General features: G+C 40.9%; 1 protein-coding gene and 1 long non-coding RNA gene across 5 annotated transcripts in view; both read left to right on the plus strand.

The window, feature by feature from the left end:
* The first annotated feature begins 1,660 nt into the window (after positions 1–1,660).
* On the plus strand, positions 1,661–10,966 carry LOC141770755 (uncharacterized). Its single transcript, XR_012594623.1, has 3 exons — positions 1,661–1,755; positions 2,163–2,284; positions 10,641–10,966. It is a non-coding gene; the product is annotated as an uncharacterized LOC141770755 (long non-coding RNA).
* Positions 10,967–11,122: 156 nt separating this feature from the next.
* Positions 11,123–23,414, plus strand: part of dscaml1 (Down syndrome cell adhesion molecule like 1) — a 117,750-nt gene continuing 105,458 nt past the window's right edge. The window contains exon 1 of one of the 4 annotated variants that reach the window (XM_074642086.1): positions 11,123–11,603. In XM_074642086.1, coding sequence (XP_074498187.1) covers positions 11,561–11,603 — 43 coding nt within the window. In that variant the 5' untranslated portion in view covers positions 11,123–11,560. The remainder of the gene's footprint in view (positions 11,604–23,414) is intronic. The other 3 variants (XR_012594737.1, XM_074642085.1, XM_074642084.1) reach the window with 3 other exon arrangements.

The following is a 23,414-nucleotide window of genomic DNA, read 5'->3' on the forward strand; positions in this document are numbered from 1 at the left end:
CAGCCAGGAACCGAGGAGAGTGCTGCGATGTGCTATAATGCTGTTATGTGTGTAAGGATGTGAGGCTTTTGTACTAATAAAGTGTGCGTAACCTTGATGTATTTATGTTTGTTTGACATCACTGCTGCCACCTGGACCACCAGGAATCTGAATTATTTTGCAAATCAACACAAATAAATAAATAAAATAAATAAAATAAATAAAATAAATAAAATAAATAAAATAAGTAATAAAACAAATAAATAAATAAATAAATAAGCTTAGTATGCCCTCTTTCTGTAGTATCTGTAATATTAAAGATAACACCTGACATTTTTTTCCCTCTAATATTCAAGATTAAAGAGAGCTTAATATGATTTTGCATATAGGACTTATTTGATTTGTTATCCAAAATGTGAAAATATTCATGTAAAAAAAAATCAGTAAAATACTAATTACAAAAAAAAGATGAAAGAGAGCTTTATTTTGTAATTTTCTCTGAAAACAAAATCACAGTTGCACCTCCAATCAGATGACAAGTCATTTAGAGATATAAAAATAACAATATAAAGCATAAAATACAAAATAAAAAGACAACAAAAATACCAAAATATATATTATAAAATAACAAGAAGTATATAAAAGTACCAAAATATACAATACAAAATAATATAAAAGTGCTCAATGAACAATAACAAATTTGACAAGAGAAACAGCCCATTGAATTAAAAGTTAAGAGGTAAAAGGAAATACGTTCAGGTAGATATCACAATAGAAATACCCAAATGCTGTTGTGGAACCACGTGATCATGCTTCCAGTACAAAAGATACAAAAGAAGTGCTCCTACCAGGAGCATAATGTTCCTTCCAGGAGCATAATGTTCCTTCCAGGAGCATAATGTTCATACCAGGTGCATAATGCTCCACCTTAATGAGACTTTACATAATGTTTCCTCCCTCCTTTTGTTCTCTTTGACTAAGTGCACTACCTCGTGTTTGAGTTGCTGTAATGAGGCTACTGCACCCATTTCCATTTAACACACTTAGTTTGCATGTTAGTCATGTTCCCGTCTCTTTTGCAGAGCTATTGGATATCAAAAATATCCACCAATAAATCTTAGAAAATAAAACATAACAAAAAATAAATGAATAATATACAGTACAGGATGAGGCAAAAAAAACAAAACACTGGGCTTATCTGAAGCCTCCACCTATAGAGACAAGATTAATATAAAGAAATAATATGACTACATAATAGTGGTAATTAGGACAAGATATATACAATAACAATAACAATACAGTAAATATATAAAAAAAGACAAGTGTGTGTGTTGCGTGGAAGTGTATGGTTAGTGTTTGTGAGGATGATATTGATTTAAATATCTATAAAGACTTCTGGGTAACCAAACAACATTGTGAGCCAATAAAAAAACATAAAAACAGATACAAGGACAACATGGGGAAAAATAAATTACCAAACAGCAATTAAATGACCCTTTAAGCGACTTTTGAAACATTTGACAGATGAATAGTTTATTGATAGATGTGAAAAGCTACTCCATAATTTGGTTCCCCTAAATCCTATCGAAAATGTACCTCTACTAGTGAGGGATTTTGGTACTTGTGGTAACCAAAATGACCACAAGATGACGCCATAAGACCAGCGACATCACAAGAAGAAGAAGAAGAAGAAGAAGCACACCTTCACCTCCACAGGCCGAGAAGAAGAAGAAAGCTGCAGCCTGTCTCTAAACACTGTGGGGAAAGAACAAATAGGTAAAACAATGTTGATATAATAAAATGTTTACTGGCTATAAATGACACACTAGTCTGATAAATGTTAGATAACATCAGAGATAACATAAACAAACAAACTGTAGCACTGAAAATAGGCCAGTCCCTGAATATGAGATGTGCAGCAGCAGCAGGCCACCATAAAGAAGCAATACAAGTTGCATTTAACTGTTTTAGTTGCATGAATGTATTTCCACCGCTGCAGCACAGATAACAAAGAGCATTAATCATAACAGACAGAAAAACTGCGCCTGATTAATTATCCCTGAATAAATAAGTCGTTACAGGCAGAGACAGGAGCTGTCAACTGGGTGAGTCCCAAGGACCCCCTGCTTTCTCTCTCTAACTCTCTCTCCCCCTCTCTCTCTCTTCTTTTTCCACTCAGATAGCTGAATTTGTGGGGAAGAAGAGCTGTAAAAGTTAACACAGCCTACTCTCCAGCAGTTTTAAACCGGTTGGATCCCTCCAGGGCTCAGGTCATCTGCTTTCCATGAGGGCTTCTTCAGTTGAGGTAAGCATGAGAAGCCATGTATCACACAGTTCACTAGAGCTGATAGCATCAGTAGAACAACACACACAATGTTGGACAGGTGTGAGAGGGCTGAGCTGTTACTGTTCCCATCAGCATTTAGGGATGCTATCTGCTGAGACTGAGGGAAACAAACAGGTGGATGAAATGTGTTGTGCCTTGCATGGATGGAACATTTTTTGAAGGGCAAGATGTTGATAAAGTGTAACCTACATACTTCTCAAACCTCGTGGCTGCTGCTCTTCCAGTTGGTGCAGTGTGTTTAGTTTTATTGGGCCTGTCCCTTCACAAATTTTAATTATACACCTGTAGTTTGGCGTGGCAATGATCGCTGCAATTCTATTAAGTCATCTCATGTTGTGAGAGTCAAAGTGCAGATGACCAGGCCTGTGTCAAAGCTGACAAAATGCTGCTAAGTGGCCTTCAACCAAATTTGACCAATTGTTCATTATTTACATTATTTTGTACTTCTCATTTGGCTAAATCTCTGAAGGCTTACTGTAGGTTTCAGTTAATGGATGGTTGGCGATATCCTACACCTTAACTCGATTTTATATATTATCTATTTACATCTGTATTTTTTAGAAACAAATTAATCGATTGTTTGTCAACTATTAAATTAATCGCCGTCTATTTTGATAATTTAATTTGATCGGTTTGACTAATTTTTTAAAGAAAAAAAAGTCAAAATTCTCTGATTCCAGCTGCTTAAATGTGAATATATTCGGTTTTCTTTACTCCTCTATGACAGTAAACTGAATATATTTGAGTTGTGGGCAAAACAAGACATTTGAGGACGTCATCTTGGGCTTTCGGAAACACTGATCGACATTTTTCACCATACTCTGACATTTTATATTTACTTACATTTTTACCAAACAACTAATCAATTAATCGAGAATCGACAGATTAATCGGCAATGAAAATAATCGTTAGTTGCGGCCCTAATAACTTTTGTTTTTAACAAATCTCATGAAAGTCTTCAACCTCATCAAAAACCAACTGATCTTTAGTGCCTCTCTCAATGCTTTTCAACTCCCCGAAACTGTCAGTCCAAAGCAGATTGGTTCCTCCTGAAGCCGTAAATCTTCAGGTCAGGAACGTATAGTACAGTAGTTTTAACAAACACTACTCAAACAGGAGTTTATTGTGTATTTGTTGTGGACTATCTTCAGCCCAGGGCTCACCTGGATTGACTTGAGTCGTAGGAGGAATCTATTCAAACTGCAGTGTTCATGTTCATGGTAATGTAGGAACATATCGCCAAGTTCAACACCGTGGCTCACTGATGTGTTTTGAATAGTTTTGGCACAGAGGAAGCTACAGTATCAGGCTTTGCACAGGTACAGTAGTACTTGTTAGGAGGAACAGTTCGTCGTTGATTTTTGTCTTTTTAATGTGATTTGTAAAGAATAAGAAAGATATAGGATTGTCCTTCAAATGAATGTCGGTGTGGTCCCTTCTTAGCTGGCCTTGGTCACTACATGGTTTAACCAATCAGTTGTCACCAGTCAGTCAAATCACAGTTTCTAAAAGATAAACTATGATGCATGTTTTAAGTTCAGTTTGATATTCTTCTAGTCGTAGAAACTGAAGAATATAAGGCGGCTTAAATAAGCTTTTTTTCTGTAACGCAGCAACCGCAACATTTTGATGTTCATGTCCGTTCGTTTTGTTGTTGTGAGTGTGTTTTGTGTGTGTGTGTGTGTGTCTGTGTGTGTGTGTGTGTGTGTGTGAGAGCTTATGCATGTCTGTGTGGAACAGGTTAAGCAGTAAGACAGAGGTACAGGAGTGTTAAAGCGTGGGAAAGTGATAAGATCAAAGCACAGAGGGTCAAGATGGAAAGTCTGCCTTCAGCTAAGCTCTACAACGTCCTCTCACACATGCCAACTCTCTTTCTGTCTCTCTCTCTCTTACACGTCAGTTTATTGTTGACTTAATGTGATGTAACAGACCAGAACTGTAAAGATTTGAGTGTCAACAGTAGTTTATTTCTGTTTGTTCATCCCTTATTTATACATGTTGCTCTTCTAACTGCCCTGGAGCAGGTGGATGTATGACAGTTTACATGCACAATAATACTCAGTTACTTTGAATGACTATATAGACACTTTCAGTAACCCACTTTATTGTTGCCTTTCCTGTGTGTGTCGATGCTGTGGTACATATAAGGTAGTTGCATGAAGAGGTGATAACCCAATTAATGTAGTTAGGCGTATGGCATTAATCTAGCTATAACATGTTTTTTTGTGCAACGGCAGAGAACCATGGCTGGATTAACCTGTTAGAGGTGCCCAGGGCAAAACGGTTGTCGTTGGGTCCCCATTGACCCCCCGCTCCGTACCTAGAGTATGTACCCTGTTTCTTTGAAGTTTTCATTACTTACAGTGCACACAGCAGACTACACATGACTTCATTATTTGCCAAGAAACCATGTTTAGTTTGTGGTAATTTAACCACCTCACATGACTTTTTTGAGGAGCGTATGAGCATCATAAAGAAAAACACAGGATTAGGTCATAATGCTGCAGGACCCTCCTTAGTTCATATTGTACTTTAGTGGTGCAGATTCCCTTACACATATACAATTGGTCACGTTATACCAAAACCAACTGAAAAGCAGTGAGCAGCAGTGTTTTGGGGCCTTGAGGCAGTCGCCCACTTGTCTGCCTTGTCAAGAACTGATTATTTAGAAATGAATCAAGTTAAAGATTATTTATTGTTTACTGTGACAGTGAGTTAAAGTAAAGAGGGTCGCAGGTTCAAACCCGGTTTGGGGCTCCCTTCTGTGTTGAGTTTGCATGTTCTCCCCCGTGTTAGCGTGGGTTTTCTCCAGGTTCTCCGGCTTCCTCTCACAGTCCAAAGACGTGTGGGTTAGGTTAATTGTTGACTCTAAATTGCCCGTAGGTGTCAATGTGAGCGTGAATGGTTGTCTGTCTCTATGTGTCAGCCCTGTGATAGTCTGGCGACCTGTCCAGGGTGTACCCCGCCTTCGCCCAATGTCAGCTGGGATCGACTCCAGCCCCCCCGCGACCCTGAATAGGATAAGCGGTTACAGATAATGGATGGATAGATGGATTAAAGTATGCCCGATATGGGGCAGTTTTGTCAGACAAATATTTTTTTAGTTTTTTAAATTTAACAAATATTTAAGTAACACACTTCAGTGTTTCAAACTCTTTGGAGAACCACATTTCTTGAGAGAAAGAGAGAATTGATCAGCAGGCCAGACTTTTGGCGTTATTAATCTATGGACCTTGAATTGGAGTCACCAATTGGAAAATGTAAAAGATCAGCCTATGTGAGGAATTCACATAGTGCATGATCTTCTGCTGATAACATCTTTACTTGTGACCACTGGGTGTCACTAGATATCTCTGATCAATATCTCTGTAGCAGCCACAACCATCTGACTCAGTCTTATAATATATTCAAATTCAAATGATAAATGTTAATCCTTTACCGAGCCGTTCGAATCTCATCCTCCTCGTTATGCTTGAGGAACGCATGCCGAAGTCAGAAAGTGTGTTTGTGTGTCACCCACTACGGAGCGAGAGCAAACGGGTCTCTGGGTTGGTCCCACAGAGGACGCCTCCAGCGGCAGCCATCTTGGAAGTGGTGGTATCGCCCTGGCACGGTATGTTTTTTGTCTGCGGGCGTTCTGTCTGCCTCAGAATCGCGCCGTTTCCTCCATCTCTAATTTTTTTCTTTCCTCTTTTTTCAATCTCGTCGTCTCCCTTGTCTCCCTCCTTCTCAGCCATGCAAATAGTCTCATTTGCAAATGTGGAAAAAAAACAAGTGGGGAGGAAGAAAAAAGGAGAGAAACGGAGAGATGAACCTCCAGCCGAAGAAGGTGCCCCCCTACACACACACAAGCCACCTCCGCCCCTCACCCCATCCTCTCGTTATCCTCCCCAGCTCATTTGAATAAATTAACACCCCTTGATGTCTCGTGTGCACGCGCACGTACGCTCATGCAAACACACACATACGCAAACACGCACTCCCAAATACATGCATGCACGCCCCGCGACTGTAGGGTAGGAGAGCAGCCAGAAATATACGTCCTGTGCTTTGCCGCCATGCAGACGCATGCTCACACACACACACACACACACACGTCCTCTGATGTGCTGATACACTCTCGCACATCTGCCACAACAATCACGCATGCTTGGTTTAAAGGCAAACACACTCCATTGGTTGGCGCCTTCCTGTTAATGCACTGCGGCACGGTGGTGTGTGATTCATATTAGCCTAATGCAGTGGCTCGTTCATACACAGCGGCATGCGGAGCTAGCTAGGCGGCCCCACTGAGGGGGAAAAAGGAGTTCTGCAGCACGTTGACTGGCACTTCACACAAACTGCAGTTTTTTGTGTGTTTTTAAAGTCCGTTTTCACTGCCGTGATGCGGTTTTAAAGGAACATAACTCCTCCATTTGACTCATCATCGAGTGATTTGCCTCTTTCAGCTCCTCCAACCACCATCGCCCCTATTCCTGCAGCTCTCTCCCCGTTCTCGTTTCGATCCCTGTGACCTTGCACAGAGCGAAGCGGTAGTACCGTGTATCCTCTTTCTCTCCTAATTCTGACTTTGCTATGGTTGCACTAGGCTGCAGGGCTGCGCATTAATACTGGATACATTAGCGCTAATATGATCCTAGCATGTAGTCGGGGGGCCTGAGGGGGAGCTTTGATTGTCTGAGCATTAACATTAACATCCACATGAACTTATCCGCCTCATCACTCTCTGTGTTTGCCCCTCACCCCCCTTCGCTCTGCTTTCTGTTTCTCTGCTGCTGCCCCCCGCTCACCCGTCTTCCTCCTCAGTCAACAAACTCTCCCCTCATTTCCCATCTCCTTCCCTATCTCCAGGCAACGAGTGATGGGTAGAGTGATGGAGATGAGTCACATGGCGCTGTGATTTTTTTCTTTTTTTATCGCTGGTGGTGGTGGCAGCCCGTCCTGGGTCCTATCCTCAGTGACAGTCGCTCGAGCTGTCTGGAAGCTGCTCGCCTTTTCTCCGGCCCGGCTGGCCCCAGCTCAGCCTGTCAGCCTCCATGATGATCACTTGCTGACATTACAGTACAACCTGCTTGGTGCTGTCAGGCCGACTCACGTCAGCCCCTTAACCAGCTTGCCACGCTGCCTTTTGAGGTCCTGACGGGAGTCCTTCATGTGTTACCATACGGGGCTGCATGGTTGGACCTCTGTGTGCGAGTGTCAAGGCGTTGGGTGCTGTTATGTGACCAGTTTGTCATTGGGAGAGGATGCTGAGACAGATTATATTCCCTGAGGGTTTCTAGACACTAGTTTCACTCACCATACCCTACAGGCTGCACTTTTAAACCTGGTTAGTGGCTGGGGGAGGTGATTTGAAACTGAAAATGTGTTCACCTATAAAACTAATTTTAGAGCACACATCTGGATGTACAGAATAACGGAAGTGCTTCCGTGTACGCTTTATATGTGTCCCTGTCGTCGTGTGCATGTTTGCGCGTGGACGTTTGTGGGTCTGTTCGAAAGAGAGCGAGACATGGAGGGTGCGTGGGTGTGTGTGTGTGTGTGTTTCCACCTGTTACATAATAAGAGAGTGGAGGCACAGTGTGCCTGCCTTGCCTGCCACACTACAGCGGCTCTTCAGTGGGAGTGAGAGAGGCCACAGCTTGCCTCAGCTCCATTCCACAACCAGGACACTCACAAAAAACGCAACACTATTTTACTGAGAGAGACACGGAAAGAGTGGTGGTTGAGGTTATGTCAAGTAGAAAGTGTTTGTTGTCTGATAAGTAGCGTGACTGAGTGGACAACGAGTAGATTCTCTGCAGTTGGTCTGAAATGGATGAACAACAATCAGCTGTGCTTTGGTGTTTATTTGATTGTGTGTTGATTATTCAGGAGTTGAAACTGAATGACAGTAAAGAGGAGACGATTGAATGAGACAGCTTTGAACCCATGCAGTGTTGAAATCTCCGTGGCCATGCGGGTCAGTTTTTCTTTAATAATTGATTTAGAGTGAAATGTGATGGCCAAAATTTGTGTGGGAGGACAATTTATTTTATAGAAAAGTCTGTAGATCAGTCCGTGATACTGACTCTCCACTCCCACTGGGGCTGCTGATGCTAATGAGTATAGATCCAGATTAAGATGAGCTATTTTGAATATTTAAAACATTGACACTTAAACCCGACTACTGAAGTGAGATGTTTAGATTGGGTCCTGGTCAGGTGCTAAGCTGCAATGTAAACACATGTAAAACAGGCTGGTGTGACTACAGAATTTGCAGGTTGTTTGGGAAAATCCTTCCTTGTTGAAAGTAGTTTGCAGCTAGTCTGTTTAACTCACAGTGTTCTTAAAGATTTTCTTTCTATTTGTTTGGTCATGTGAATGTTTTTGGTTACACTCTTAAAGCGGGGGTAGGCAGGATATTTTTGGCACAAATTCCATTATAACCTTCCAGCATATTGTAATTCAAGTGTTCTGAGTGAAAACTAGACTTCTGCAACTTCTCATGGCTCTGTTTTCAGGCTTTAAAAAATCAATTTTTTGGCCAATCACGTTATTTCAAAGAGAGAGCGTTCCTATTGAGTGTTCCTATTGGCTGTACTCCGGCTGGTGGGCGGTGTTTGGTATTTCCTCAACTGATCTCAACATGACTGCCAGGTCACAAACGTTCTCATTTTACAGCTGAACAGTACACTACAAGATGTTTCTGAAAACATTTGAGTTAAGCAATAGGCATTAGAGTAACAGAATATTGATTCATATTTGATCAGCGCTGCCTAGTTTGACTGTTCAGTCAGAGTTCGTGAGTGACAGCTGCTCAGAGACGGCAAGACTCCAGCTTGGATTTTTTTTTCAGATTACCTGTCTCATGCACTACTGTCAGGATATATAGTGACCGTTTTATAAAAAACACTTTTTTTAAATCATATTTGCTCTATTTCTACCCACTGCAGCTTTAATACATCTAAATGGGCAGTTTTGTTCTTAAAACGATGATTCTCAAGTCAGTAACCAACAAAGGTGACTCTGGATCAGTGCGTCCATGAGCGCACACTTTCTGTACCCTTAGGTGTGTGAGAGAGATGGTGAATCAAAGGGCGAGATTCACAGATCAGATTTAATGAATGTATTGACCATATCAATCACAGTATACACACCTTTTAAACGAGGCTGATTGTAGATAATTCCTTAGTGCTATATGCTGCGTTTATAATACCAAAACTATTCAGTCTGTTGTAAAGGAAAGTGACTCGCTGGTGCTCAGAGCACATTCCCACTTTCCCCTTGAATGAAACGGAGGCTGCAGCTTTTCTGCACTCCTTCTCCTTTGCACTCCTATACTGTTCTTTTCTTCTTTTTTTCACAAATATGTTTATTGGGTTTTCTTATTTTCACAAACACAATAAGAATAAAAAAACAACAAGAACAACAAACACTGGTACAGCTCCGATAAAAAAAATGTATATAGGAGGTCATAGGAAATAGTCCATAGTGCAGGGAAGTCACAGGATGTATATGAATTCATGTTCAAGAGACTCCTTGTGAGATAATGAAAGAGAGTTAAGGTCCAATATAATTCAGATGGGGCTGCCAAAATATTGTGGAACTGATCTACTTTGGCATGTTGAATATTTGTGAGATATTCCAAAGGGACCATCTCAAATATGACTTTCGCCAGCCTTGATACTGTTCTTTTCTAACTTTACAATGGCACATTCTGTTGGTTTTACTCTCTCTCTCTCTCCCTCTGTGCGCACCACAGCTAAAGACAATGGCAACTGATTTATGGAAATCCTTGAGTTGATTTGCATGGGAAATAACGCACAGAACATTTCCCTTCCAACGGCTGCTTTATTAGCAACTTCCTCCCATATGATCCCTTACATGTTTTAAATGGGGAATATCAACTTCTGCCCTCCAAGAGGCGATTCAGAGTCCCTACATTTAACCTGCATCAGGCTTAAGAACGCTTTTGTCCATCAGTCCATCTTGTTGCTAAATAATAATTAATGTGCTGCTAAAGACATGTAATTGTGGTGTTTTTTTTTGTTTTTTTTGCCTGATGGGTCTTACTTGTCTGTCTGTCTATGGTAACAGTATGTCTATTGTATGTGTACTTTTTCTCAAACTGAGCTGCCTATGGATGCAAAATGACTTTCAGTGCAAACTGACAATAAAGTTGTATCGTATCGTATCGTATCGTATCGTATCGTACATATAAAACATTTAAATGACTTTGTATGACCCCAGAATACATATTGGATCTCTTAACACCCTATACGCCTGTACGTGGTCTGAGATCATCTGATCAGCTACTTCTTGCTGTTCCCAGGTCCAATTTTGTGACGAGAGGCGACCAGGCTTTTGCTGTCAGAGCTCCCAAACACTAGAATGCAACTTCCTATAGAGATACGATCACCTAACTCTGTATCCACTTTTAAAAAACTTTTGAAAACACGTCTTTTTAGGATAGTATTCCTTTAAGTCGAAGGGTATAAATATATGTATGTACACATCCGTTTCTGGACGCATGTGTACATTTATACACATTTATGTATATATACTGTATATTTGTTTTATGAACTTGTCCTACCATTTTACCACTTCTATTATTATTGATCTGTGATGTTCTGATATACCATACTATGACTTTCTTATGTTTTTTATGACATACTATACTATTACTTTTTTATTATTTTTGTGACATACCATACTATGACTTTTAAGTTTTTTATGACATACTATACTATGACTTTTATTATTTTTGTGACATACAACACTATGACTTTGTGAACACTGTTTTGTGAAGCACTTTGTAACATCTGTTTTGAGAAGTGCTATATAAATAAATTTATTATTATTATGACGGCTGCGTTTTGAACTTTGGTACTCCATCAAGAGCATACATCCATGGTGCGCGTAAATCCAGAGGTGCCCAGTGGTTTCCGTTCAGCTCACCTCTCCATCACGGCGCATCATTAGGATACCGGAGGAGGAGCGACGGCAGCCCGTCCCGGTAAAGGGGAGGAGAGAACAGAGGTAGCAGAAGGCGGTACTTTCTCCCGCGGCTCGTTTCTCGGCGCCGGAGAGTGTGGGACCAGGGCTGGAGACTGGAGACACCACCGCCGGGGAGCTTCAGCAGAGAACCAGTCCAGAGTCCATCAGAGCACGGAGGAGCCTCACCTCGCCTGGTGCACTCTTCTCTGGGGAGGCTGCACAACATTCCTGTGAAATATAACTGCTTTTAATGGCATGTGGCTTGTAACTTTACTTCTGCTGTATTCTTTGCAAGAAGGTAGGTTTGGATAATGTCTCTCTTGTGAAGTGTTGCTTTATATCTGCATGCATGTCTGTCTTCCTCTCCAGTGCAAGTTGTTGCTGTGCGTGTTTTATGAGCTTATCAGGTTGATGTTGGATTCATAAAGGTCGAATCAAACTCTAAAGCACCTTTTGGAAAGAGGACTGGTAACTTTTTCTTAATGTTTTTGAAATTACATTTTTCCCAGATAAGCGTTCATTTTCCCTCCTTGCTCGGGTTTTTCTCATGCATTCTCAATGTCTCATAATGATGATCAGCTGATGATGATGTGATTAAAAAAAAAAGCTGATGAGCATATAAAATCAATATGCACTTCATTTGGACGAATAAGTGAGAAAAACACACATGTATGTCCAAAAGTGCACACTGTTCGTGAAGATGGGAAAAAAAGACAACGGCATTTGCATTTTTTTTTGCATGATGAATATGTGGAGGTGTCGTGAATATGGAGGCTGTTGAATAGAGAGAGGAGGAGAGGCTGATAAGGATCTGCAGGCGCGCGCGCGCACGGGTAGACCTCGAGCGCTGCTGCTGCTGCTGCTGGCCACAGCTGGCCACATCTGGCCACATCTGGAGGCTGTTTACTCGCTATAAAGTCCAAGGGGGGCAGAGTAGTTTAATGGATCCGCTGACTTTTTTCTGCCCTGTCCCAACACAAATATGATGCTAGTGTGTATGTGTGTGCGCGCAGGGAGGCAGAGAGAGAGAGAGAGAGAGAGAGAGAGGGGGGTCCCTAGGGGTTAAAAGCCTTAAAGCATCCTTTTTATCATATTTTTGGGGGGAAGGAGCACTAAAATAGTGCGTAAACATCAATTTGTGTGTGTGCGTGGCAACAAGGGTCAATAGATTTTTCTGAGAGACGTGTGAACTGATGGGGGGTATTGAGCGCCTGGCCTTTAATTTGTAGATAATGTGCCCCAGTTGGATATTTAAAAAAGACTAAGAGGAGGCCGTATATTATACAGTTAGTTTTCTCTTCTGATAAGATGGCAGGAGGAGTGCCAGTGTGCATGCATGCTCAGACTCAGTTGTTGTTATCATCCCTCTGCTCTAATTATTCATCCACCATTTTCTGTGGCACCATGATTCCACTGATTGGCTTCGCTCTAAAATGCTGCAGATGGAAGAGAATGATTTGCCTTTTTTTTTTTTTTTTTAAATATACACGATATGTTCCTTTTTGTTATTTGTGAATTTACATCACTTTATAACAAGGCACATAATGGAGAGGGAAAAAAAAAAATTTTCACTACACTTTTATGCGTTTTTCCTTTTTTACGCACTGGTACTGTAACTGAAGATGGCTGATTACATACCTAATTAAATTAGAAATGAATCAGAAGTATTTATTTATAATTGTGTGCAGTATACGTGTGTGTTTCATGGTCCTGGTTCTCATTGGCCTTGGCAGTGCCCTCTGCCAGGCTGCAGCTGCATGCGGAGAGGACTTGTGTGTGCTGTTTTTTGTTGTATGTAATTGGATTACAGGGTCTATTTCGATTATACACACTGTACATCGCCCTGTCCCGTGACTGAACGAGATGTGCTCTGTGTGTGTGAGCCTCTGTGTGTGTGCGTGTGTGTGTGTGTGTGTGTGTGGAGCAGCCACTGGAGCGGAAAGAGTGCTTGAGATGGGAGAGATGTAGATAACGCAGTGGGAAAACAAAACTTCCATTTTCTGTTGTTTTTCAACGCCATGTTCAGCTCGTTTTGCACGAATTTTGCAGTTTATTGTCTCGTGCTGCTGCTGTGTATTTTTAGATGTGTGTAATTTTTAATAAACTTTATTCTAAGGGTGAAAAGGTAGGTCTATTATCATACATGCATATGCATTAGTACTGCGTATTTTCCTGGCTCGGCCGCGCCTCCTAGAATGGCACACAAAGTCTCTGCTTTTTTTTTTTGTACACCAGTGTGAAAATATATTATTTCAGAGCACACCACTACATCATTTTTAAGAGATTTTTTTTCTTTATATATTTTTTTTTTCTGTCATTAATTCCGGCATTCATTATGTTATTACTGACCGTTTTGTTGCTTTGGTTTGGCTGCATATCAGCACACCTGCACCCATATGAGCGCAGAGAGGAGGAGGAGGAGAGAGGGATGGATAGATGGAGAGATAGAGGAAGAGGAGGGGTGGAGGATGCACTCATTCTTCTTTGTCATGATTTGGGAGGTTGCTTGTCATTTTATGGAAATAAAATTGAGACAAACTCAGCTGAGGTGCTGTGTGGGAATCTACTTTCAGAGGCCTGATGCATGGGCCATAACAGGGCCTGAGAAATTGGGGGGGGAAATAATTATTACAATTAATATATTTCTGTATCAGTCATAAAAAGGACAGTCGCTTGGAATTTGAGGAGATTCAATCAGGAATTGTGCAAATTTCAAGGAAAAAAATGCCATGGGTAGATCGAGATGGAGTTAGAGCTCTTTGCTATAATTATTTCATCAATTAATGTGATTCCGGTTTTATCCAGTTTCGGTCGACAGGCCTCCTGCAACACACACTCCACATTAAACTGAATATGCACTACAGTGTTCCTGCAGAGATGTATAACACTTTTGGCTCCTATATTGTGGCTTTTTTTATTTGTGCATTTGATGGATTAAACATTATTTTTCCATGTATTTACTCCCCCTATGTCTATCTGATAAGATGAAATGCCACTTATGCCATTTAATGTCAGTGCATTTCTTTTCTTGATTGCAGTAAATAACACGAAATGTCACGACCATTTCAAAAGTGTGAAGAGTTTATGCATCTGATCTGCTGTCAGATCACCTGTATTTACTCACACCTTTACAAGCTGACTCCTGTGTATCCTTGAGAATGTCCTGAGCTGCTGATCTGCAGACCTCTGGGCTGCTGTGTGTTAAATTTGGAATCAAAACAGATAGCGACTATAGAGGAGAAGCCCAGTAATTGCGGTATGAGTCAGACTCTGGTGGCTCCTCGGCTACACCCGCACGATGCACTCACAGATGTTGCGTCTGGATTGGACAACTGAGGCTTCATAGTGGCTAATGGAAGTATAGTGTAACAACTTCTCTACTGTCTGTTTCTCCAAATATCAGGGTGTAAAAAAATATGTTTTTGGGAAAGGGCATCAAATAACAGTAACAGTTTTTTGTCTATTTTTCTGACCTTTAATGAAAAACTAGGTGGCAACATCTGTGGTTTGTTTCATTTTACTGTGACCTCAGAAGGTCATGAGTAAAAAAAAAAGTAAAAACAGAAACACTGCTGAAATCTGCTTTTGCAGAGCAACAAAAAGTTAATTTCAGTGGAACTGTCCTTTTAAATTCTCTCTCTCTCTCTCTCTCTCTCTCTCTCTCTCTCTCTCTCTCTCTCTCTCTCTCTCTCTCTTCTGTACTTTTAACACCAAAGGGGCACTTTTGGTTTCACATATTTAGATGAATATCCAGAACAAAAGTAAATTTAACTTACCGAAAAAGAGAAAAGCTTATGATTTCTTGGTGAGACATCAGCGTATCTCATGGCCCCTCTCTGCCTCCATATTGCCTGTATTTGGCGACTGGGTAGGCATCCTGCTGTGTGACATATAGTTCAATATTCACTATTTTTGGTCTATTAGATGGAAAGAAAACTGATCATTTGTACAGATGAATGTGCAGAACTTGTCCATCATGACGCATGTGTTCCAATAACGCATGGACGTTTCCAAACAGTGACATTAGATCAAAACATGAAAAAGGGGGCCCCATCTATGTGTGTCTCATTTCTCCGGCTCTGAGTCCCGCTGTGCCGGCACCACCTGCCACTTTTCTTGGAGAGAGACAGCTCTAGAGTATAATAGCTCCATGTCACTCTCAGGTTCACTCGCCTGCCTCGTTGTGCTACGGCGAGCAAAGCCTGTTTTCATTGTCAAGTGTTGGTGCGCTCTGCGCTTGGCAAGTTGACCCGAGCAGCGCAAACAAGACGTCACTCGCTCTCATATATTTAATCTGAGCATTCTCGTTTGTCTTGAACACCTAGGCCAGTAGATGTGAGGAGCATTAAAGGGGACATATCATGCTCATTTTCAGGTTAATGTTTGTATTTTGGGTTTCCACTAGAACATGTTTACAGGCTTTATTGTTAAAAAAAACACATTTTTCTCATACTGTCTGTCTGAATATACCTGTATTCATGCTCTGTCAGAAACGCTCCGTTTTAGCGCATATCAACGGAATGGCAACGAAATTGCTGCTAGGAAGGTCCATGTTTACATCCTGTCAGCTGATGTCATTCACATACACTGCAACAGGAAATAAACTGGGGCACATTTAGAATGTTTACGTTTAAAACTGTGTAATTGTCTAAATATTGTAGATTTGTGACATCACAAATCGACAGAAATTCTGACGACTTGTTTCAAACGCACAGTTTCTGAATGCGGGCTGTGTGTATTTATCTGTGGATTGAGTGTTTTGATACTTTCACAGTATTTATATATCACTTAAACCTGCTTTATAATATAAAAGACATGAAAATCTCACTTTTTACAATATGAGACCTTTAAGGCACTTTTTTTCAGAACAGGAAATTCTCCTAACAAATTGATTTGATGATTTCTTTTCTTTTATAAGCGGACAATAGGGCATGAAAGGACTTGGTAAGAGGGATAATCTTGCTTTTAGCCTATTTCGTTGTCACGCACCACTCATAAAAAAAAAAATATGACTGTTTAATAACGCAGCTGTAGATCTTAAAGGTCCCATATTATAAAAAAGTGAGATTTTCATGTTTTTTTTATTATAAAGCAGGCTTAAGTCCTATATAAATACTGTGTCAGTATCGAAACACTCAATCCAAAGGGAAATACACACAGCCCGTATTCAGAAACTCTGCATTTGAAACAAGCTGTCAGGATTGCTGCCCATTCGTGATGTCACGAATATACAATATTTAGACCCTTGACATCATTTTAAACGTAAACATTCAAAATGTGTCCCAGTTTATTCCTGGTTGCAGTGTATGTGAATAACATCAGCTGACAGGAAGTACACATGGACCCAAGCTGTTGCCTAGCAACGCAATTCTGTTGCAATTCCGTCAAAATGCGCTAAAACGGAGCGTTTCAGACAGAGGGTAAATACAGGCATATTCAGGCAGACAGTATGAGGAATATAAAGTTTTTTTTTAACATTACAGCATGTAAACATGTTCTAGTAGAAACACAAAATACAAGTATGAACTTGAAAATGAGCACGATATGGGACCTTTAACATCGTTATTACATTAAGCTGTCACTCACACAGTGACGTGACGTGGATTTTGCACCGCTCACTCAACAGGTTTTACGCACACCAGTAGTGTCCGGTAGCGCTGTGCCCTCTCCATTACGCATGGAGATAAGATTGATTGGTCATGTCTTAGAATGACAAAAATAATCCCAACAATCTCACTTTAACATCTCACAATCGACTCTATCTTTCACCCTCTCCTGTTCTGCTTACTATCAAACAATTCATGGCCCTGTCTCTGAGGGAGAATAGGAAGAAAAAAACACATCTCTAGAAATCTGACACACACTTCAACAACGGAAATCATCCTTTTTGAAGTGGGAGATGTGAATTTCCAAATGCTGAAATGGCTGCCTAATATTTTACTGATACTGCATAAACTGTGTATAGGGGTTGTTTACCACCCCTCATCCCCCTCCTCCATGTGTGTGTGCATGCATAGCGTATTCACATCTCCTAAAATCATGCCATGCAGTTTTTCTTTCTTGACTACAGTGAAATGACACCATGTTAGCAATGATTTCCTTTCTGACTGCACACAAAAGCAGAGAGACACATTGTCATGCAACCCTAATGCATATCTCAATCTGGAGTCATTGTATAGTAAATGAGCAGCACCCTCCTATCAAATATGATCATATCTTTTCCCCTTTTATGTTTTTCTGTAGCATCACTGCAAAGACTGTATTGCCACTGACTTCATCTGTTATTTGGCCTGAATGTGTTTTGTGTGCCGTTATCTGTAGTGCTACACGGTTCACCACATAGAACATCTACTCGCTATTATGAACGTATATATATGCAATCTGAAATGTATTTATGTGACTTTGTGTGTGTGTGTGTGTTTGAAGGAGAGGGAGTGAGAGCGGGAGGCAGGAGTGGGATTTATAGCCCTGTTTTTCTATGCACGTGATGGTATGAATCTCAGTGTGTGTATGTGTGTGTGTGTGTGTGTCTGAATGAATGTAGATGAGACAGAAAAAGCTGCATTATGCATAGCGGTTCACCATAGGCAATATCCTCGCTTCTCCAGCATACATATTCATACTCCATTTTCATATCCACTGCAAAAACAGGAGGAGAAAAAAAAGTGCAAATGTGTTTGAGTGTACAGCAAAGAAAGATTTGAGTCAAAAGGAAACAAAAAGAAAAAGTGAAGGTTAAAAAAAGGAACAAATATAGAAAAAGATTGCGAGGGGTTCATCCGACAGGAAAGATGTTTCCGGGGGTTTCACCCTAAATCACTTTGACCTTCTTTATTGTAATCAACGCATCCAGGCTTGAAGAAGGAAATCAAAATACAGTTTATGATCGGATGAGTGCTGCTCCTTTTGCTCCTTCTATCTCTGCTGGGGAAAGGGTGGAAAGGGAGCCTGGGGCTATGAGAGGACTCTGATAACCATCTGAGGTTAGATGTTGCCCAAATAAAGAAGAAAAACTGGGTTATTATGCTCCATGTTATTTGCATGAGATGTTTTCAGTTGATTTGAGTGATGCCATTGTTTCTTTAGTTTCCCTGTGGTCATCTATACAGTTTATTCCACTTTGATGGAAGATTCTTGGTTGGATAATGTGTGTATGTCCTTAATTGCACAACTTAATTGCTGTCCTATTTGCACACCTCAATTGTCAGATACCCTAGAGGTCAAGGCTCCGGGGAAGACATGAAAATAAGAGCTCCACTATTGTCCAACAACAAATTCCAGCTCTCCCATGTCTATATCATATCACACATGATCCAACAGCTGCATCCTGGGAAGCCCTTATGTCAAGTGACAAAATATGGATAGTTTTTAGGCAGATGCTTCACTTCTTTCACACTCTCATCCGTCATCTTTCCATTTTGATGTTTTGACATCAAACTCTAAACCATTACTGCGATAAGAACATTTGTTTGGCGTTGTCGTCATGATGGTCTTTTCCGCCAGAGGCCGTAATCCGTGCAGTTCAGTCCGGGGCTCACTTCGGTGTGGTTGTACACATGTGTCTTTGCGTGCATGATTGTGTGTATGTGAACTCAGTGACCTGAATTCATACCGTAGGACAAAGCGATTAGCCATCGCATCATAAGCTGCTGCTTTTGAGAGGTTTTCCCTCTGAGTTTGAGTTGTTGCATCCAAGCTGTTTTGAATTAGTTTGAGGCCATTTTTGGTAATATCACATGATGGTTTAAGGTTTATTTATTTTTGAGCAGATTATCCAGTTTTAGAGCATATTGGGAATAAGCAGTGGTTTCCAAACCAGGGATCAGGACATCTACAAGGGATGGAATAACAGATCTGAGGAGTTGGAGAAAAGGCATATTTCTGCTACACAAAATTATGTTTATTTATTCAGACTTTCCTCTAATATTTGAATTACTGGATAACTTTACCTCTTCAGGCCTTTAGAAACTATTCAGATAAAACAAAGAAAAAGCATCTCTTTTGTTAAATTGGTCACGAGCGGTTGAAGAGGGGTAGTAAGTAGACACTGCTTCATTTTAAGAGGGCAAAAGCCAAAAGTTTGGAACCTCTCGTAAAAAGCAGTGATTGCTTACCGGGTGTACTTTTATCCTAGTTGGTACTTCTGCAGTTACCAGGGAGAACCTGGAACGATTGTGGAGTAGCTCAGAGAAACACGGACAAAAACGAATAAAAGAGATTATAATTCGATGAAAGAAATAAACACAAGATATATCCACATCTGATCTGATGCTGATCTTTAACCAGTAATGATCCAGCAACATCAAGCTGACTGCATGACTCAAATTGAGCATAAAAGTCGAACTAGATGGTTGACACCAGGCGGCAACCTCCGGGTCTGAAAAATGACGCCATTGCGGAAGTGCCTTAAACTTGCATTCTTTCTAATAGCCAGCAGGGGGCGACTCCTCTGGTGGCAAAAAGAAGTCTGATTGTATAGAAGTCTATGAGAAAATGACCCAACTTCTCACTTGATTTATTACTTCAGTAACATTGTAAACATGAGTTTATGGTCTCAATCACTAGTTTCAAGTCTTCTTCAATACAGCATGATGTTCATTTAGTAAATTATGGTCCCACTTAGAGTCAAATAGACCATAAAGCAGGGGATGCTTTAGGGCGTAGCTACCACAGTGTTGTCGGGTTTGGGAGTTGTCCGTGTTTTTGTCTTACAACTTTAACCGTTTCACAGTGTTTTCAGTTCATGAAAGTTAATAGTAACATTTTGATCACCTAAAAAAGTCTTATTCAGCATTCAGTTGTGCTTAGCTCCACCCTCTCGTGTCACTTCTGGTTCCAAAATACCAAAATGCCGAACTCGAGGCTTCAAAATCGTAGTTCACAATCCAATGGGTGACGTCACGTTGACTATGTCCACTTGTTATATACAGTCTATAGTTGACTCATTCAGCTGCTGCTATTCCAAGTGGTATGAATGAATGAAAACTTGACCAAACCTACTAAAAACCAAAAGAAAAAGGAGAAAACAGCTTACAATTTCAGGATCATGTGCAGCCATTGGTCCACGACAACCATCGTTTTTTTTTCTTTGTGGTGAAATACTATCAAACAGTTCCATGAAGGCCATCCCATCTATCAAATGTGTATAAAGGGGGTACTTGAGCCCATTTGGTTGGGCTTTTGAGGGTGCATTGGACAAAAAAGGTTGGGAACCACTAGTCTAAAGGATGACAGTTTTCTGAACACAAATTCTTATACAGTGATATAGTTTCTTTCATAAGGGCTTTTACAGCTAGAGTAAATTGTTTTTTGTCATGAAAATATTCTGCTTCTAAAAATAGCATTCGTCATCAGAGAGAAGCAGGTCACTGTCACTGGTATCATCTGCTAATAGCTACCTCCCTATTTGCTCGGTATGGAAACACTTCGGTGTGTTCCTCACCCAGCAGCACGTTGTGGCGCTCTCCGTGGTGCTGAAAGTGCAGATCAGTCAGCCCAGCCGCCTGCGAGAGTGATTGACACGGATTCCAACGGTAGGATGGATTGAACTTGACCTGAATTCAGATTTTTTTGAACACCGAGGATCTGCTCCAATTTTAGCTGGTAGGCAGGAGAACAATGACGCTCTAGCTCCTCAGCATCTCTGCCGTGCCTTGAGCAGCGATCACATCTTTTTCCCTGCACACCTCAGCCTTTGCTGTTGGCTGAGTTTGACATCGAGAACTGAGGCAGTCATTTAACATTAACCTCTCTATCCCTTTGACCTTACCGCACACAGACGCACACACATGCTCGCTCGCTCACTCGGTTGCATCCAAACACCTTTGCACCTGAGCACCTTTCCCCCAGACCAGCCACCCGTGTCCTGTCTACAATATTGCGCTCCTGCCCGGCTCCCCGATCCCTCCTTCCGCTGCACACCCACACACACACATGAGAACCAGGGAAGTCGGACACCGGCCTCCCACGGCAGTGCGATTACAGAGTGCATAGACTGTATGTGTGTGAGTGTTAAATGCAAAAGGAGATTATGTGGGTTTAACTCTCTTGCGTCTGGCATACAAATTCCAATCCCATAACATTGCCTGTCTCTAGTGTGGCAGGAAAAGACGAGAGAAAGTGTCTTCGAAGGGGTAAAGGGTGAAAGACTGATGGCAGATGGGAAACACAAAGAAAAAGACAAGTAACTCAGAAATAAAGATAGAGAGAGGGATGCAGACAGATGTGTCGGACAATGGAGGAGAGAGTGAAAATCACCGTATGTCAGTTTGAGTTTTATCCCTAATCCCTGCATTTTACTTTTGAGCCTTTCCTCATGTGATTCATCCCCATTCATGTCATGTTATTAATGTCATTATGTTATTCCATGTTACTATTCATACGGGACAGAACAGATAATGAAAATGGTCTCTTTGTATCAACCAATCATCCATGTTCTTGCCACGCATAAAGAGCTTAAAAAGACGGCCAGTGGGCTCCCGTCTCTCATTTTATAGTAATGATATCCATTGATGTAGAGGATCTGTAGAAATTAGAGCCTAAATGACATCTGATAGTGTCTTTATATCTCCATTGATGTGTCTTAGCCAACACCCCATTTTCTCCCAGCGCGGAAGGAATTAAAGCGATAGGGCTAATCCAGGCATTGTTGACACAATCCAGGAAAAGGGATTAATTAAGTATCATTGTCTGAGAAGAAACTTCTCTTTCTCTGGCTCGGGGCACAGCGTCTTCCCCTGGCCTCTAGCCAAGCTGAGCTCAGCACTTCTTTACACTCCTTTACACCCCCACTCTCCCCCACCCCCCAGTCACAGCAAACACACACAGAAACACACAGATCTAAAATGATGCCTCGCTACCTCACTCTAAACTGGAAGAGGGCGTTTGAGAGAGAGGATATATGGTGGTCTATCTCCCCTAGGACAACTTATCTGGCTGCAGCTCTTCATCTGTGCCACAATACCATTGTTTTACAACAAACATCTGTGGTATCCAGCTCCTCGGGCTTGTATGGCTACAGATAGAGAGCTACCTACAGTGGATATGACAGCAGGCCTGAGAAGTGCAGCAGTTTGCTATCACGCCAACACTTTATTTTCCTGAATGACGGAGGATATCAACAGAGAGGATGAGGGTGGTGGGGGAGTCGAGTTATGTGACCCATTTTTTCCCCCTCTATTGAGAGGCAGATTTCCAAAGGGCTCATATATTAGATTAGAGATATTAGGATAATGCATATGGGATGAGATGGATGGCTGCGGTTTGGCACACAGGGAGGAAGTTGTTTGGGTTGAGGTGACCTGAATGCCTGTAGATACAGCTTGTATACTTTATGAAGGTGTTTGCGTTAGATCAGGTGGTATCTTCAGGAATATTTCAAAGTGAGTCAAAATTTGAAATTTGTTTTTTCTTTATTTTTCAAATGGTATGGTTTACAATTGTCAAGACATTTTATTTAAAAAATGATTGAATATTTTTTTTCATTTTGATCAAACTTTTAAAATTGGTTTTCTTTAAAGGGGAGTTTGGCCAGGTTCATGTTGTTTGGTGAAAGATTTGCTCTTCTAAAGTCAATATTTCCCTTATTAAAACTTTTTGGCAACTGGTTAGTTGGCATATCTGCAAGAAAAAACAGTTGATATCATGCTTTCATATCTTATAATTTATTACTTCACCAGTCAGTTAGGTCAACATCATTTTAGTCAAGAATAGAGGCAGAAACACTTGCCAAGCACTCCTTTATTTAGGGCTGCATAATTAATCGAAATTCTATCGACATCGCAATATGGCCTACTACAATTTTCAAATCACAGGATTTGAAATACTTGCAATATTTGTTAAAGGCGAAATGTGTGTGAAAATCTCATTTTAAATGAAATATTGTCATGCTGCCGAGATGTCCTGGCCTGCACATCAAATTGTACAGAGTTAAAAAAAACATCTTTGTTTGGTACAGATCCCTGCAAAAATCTCACCATACGTTTTTCAATAAAAATGAGAATAATGGCGTCAAAATATTATACTGTCGTAATCGCAATATCAGTCAAAATAATCACAATTAGATATTTTTTTTAATCGTTCAGCCCTACTTTTAGTAAATAATTACTGC

The sequence above is a fragment of the Sebastes fasciatus genome, chromosome 7 (assembly GCF_043250625.1).
Source record: "Sebastes fasciatus isolate fSebFas1 chromosome 7, fSebFas1.pri, whole genome shotgun sequence".
Taxonomy (NCBI): domain Eukaryota; kingdom Metazoa; phylum Chordata; class Actinopteri; order Perciformes; family Sebastidae; genus Sebastes; species Sebastes fasciatus.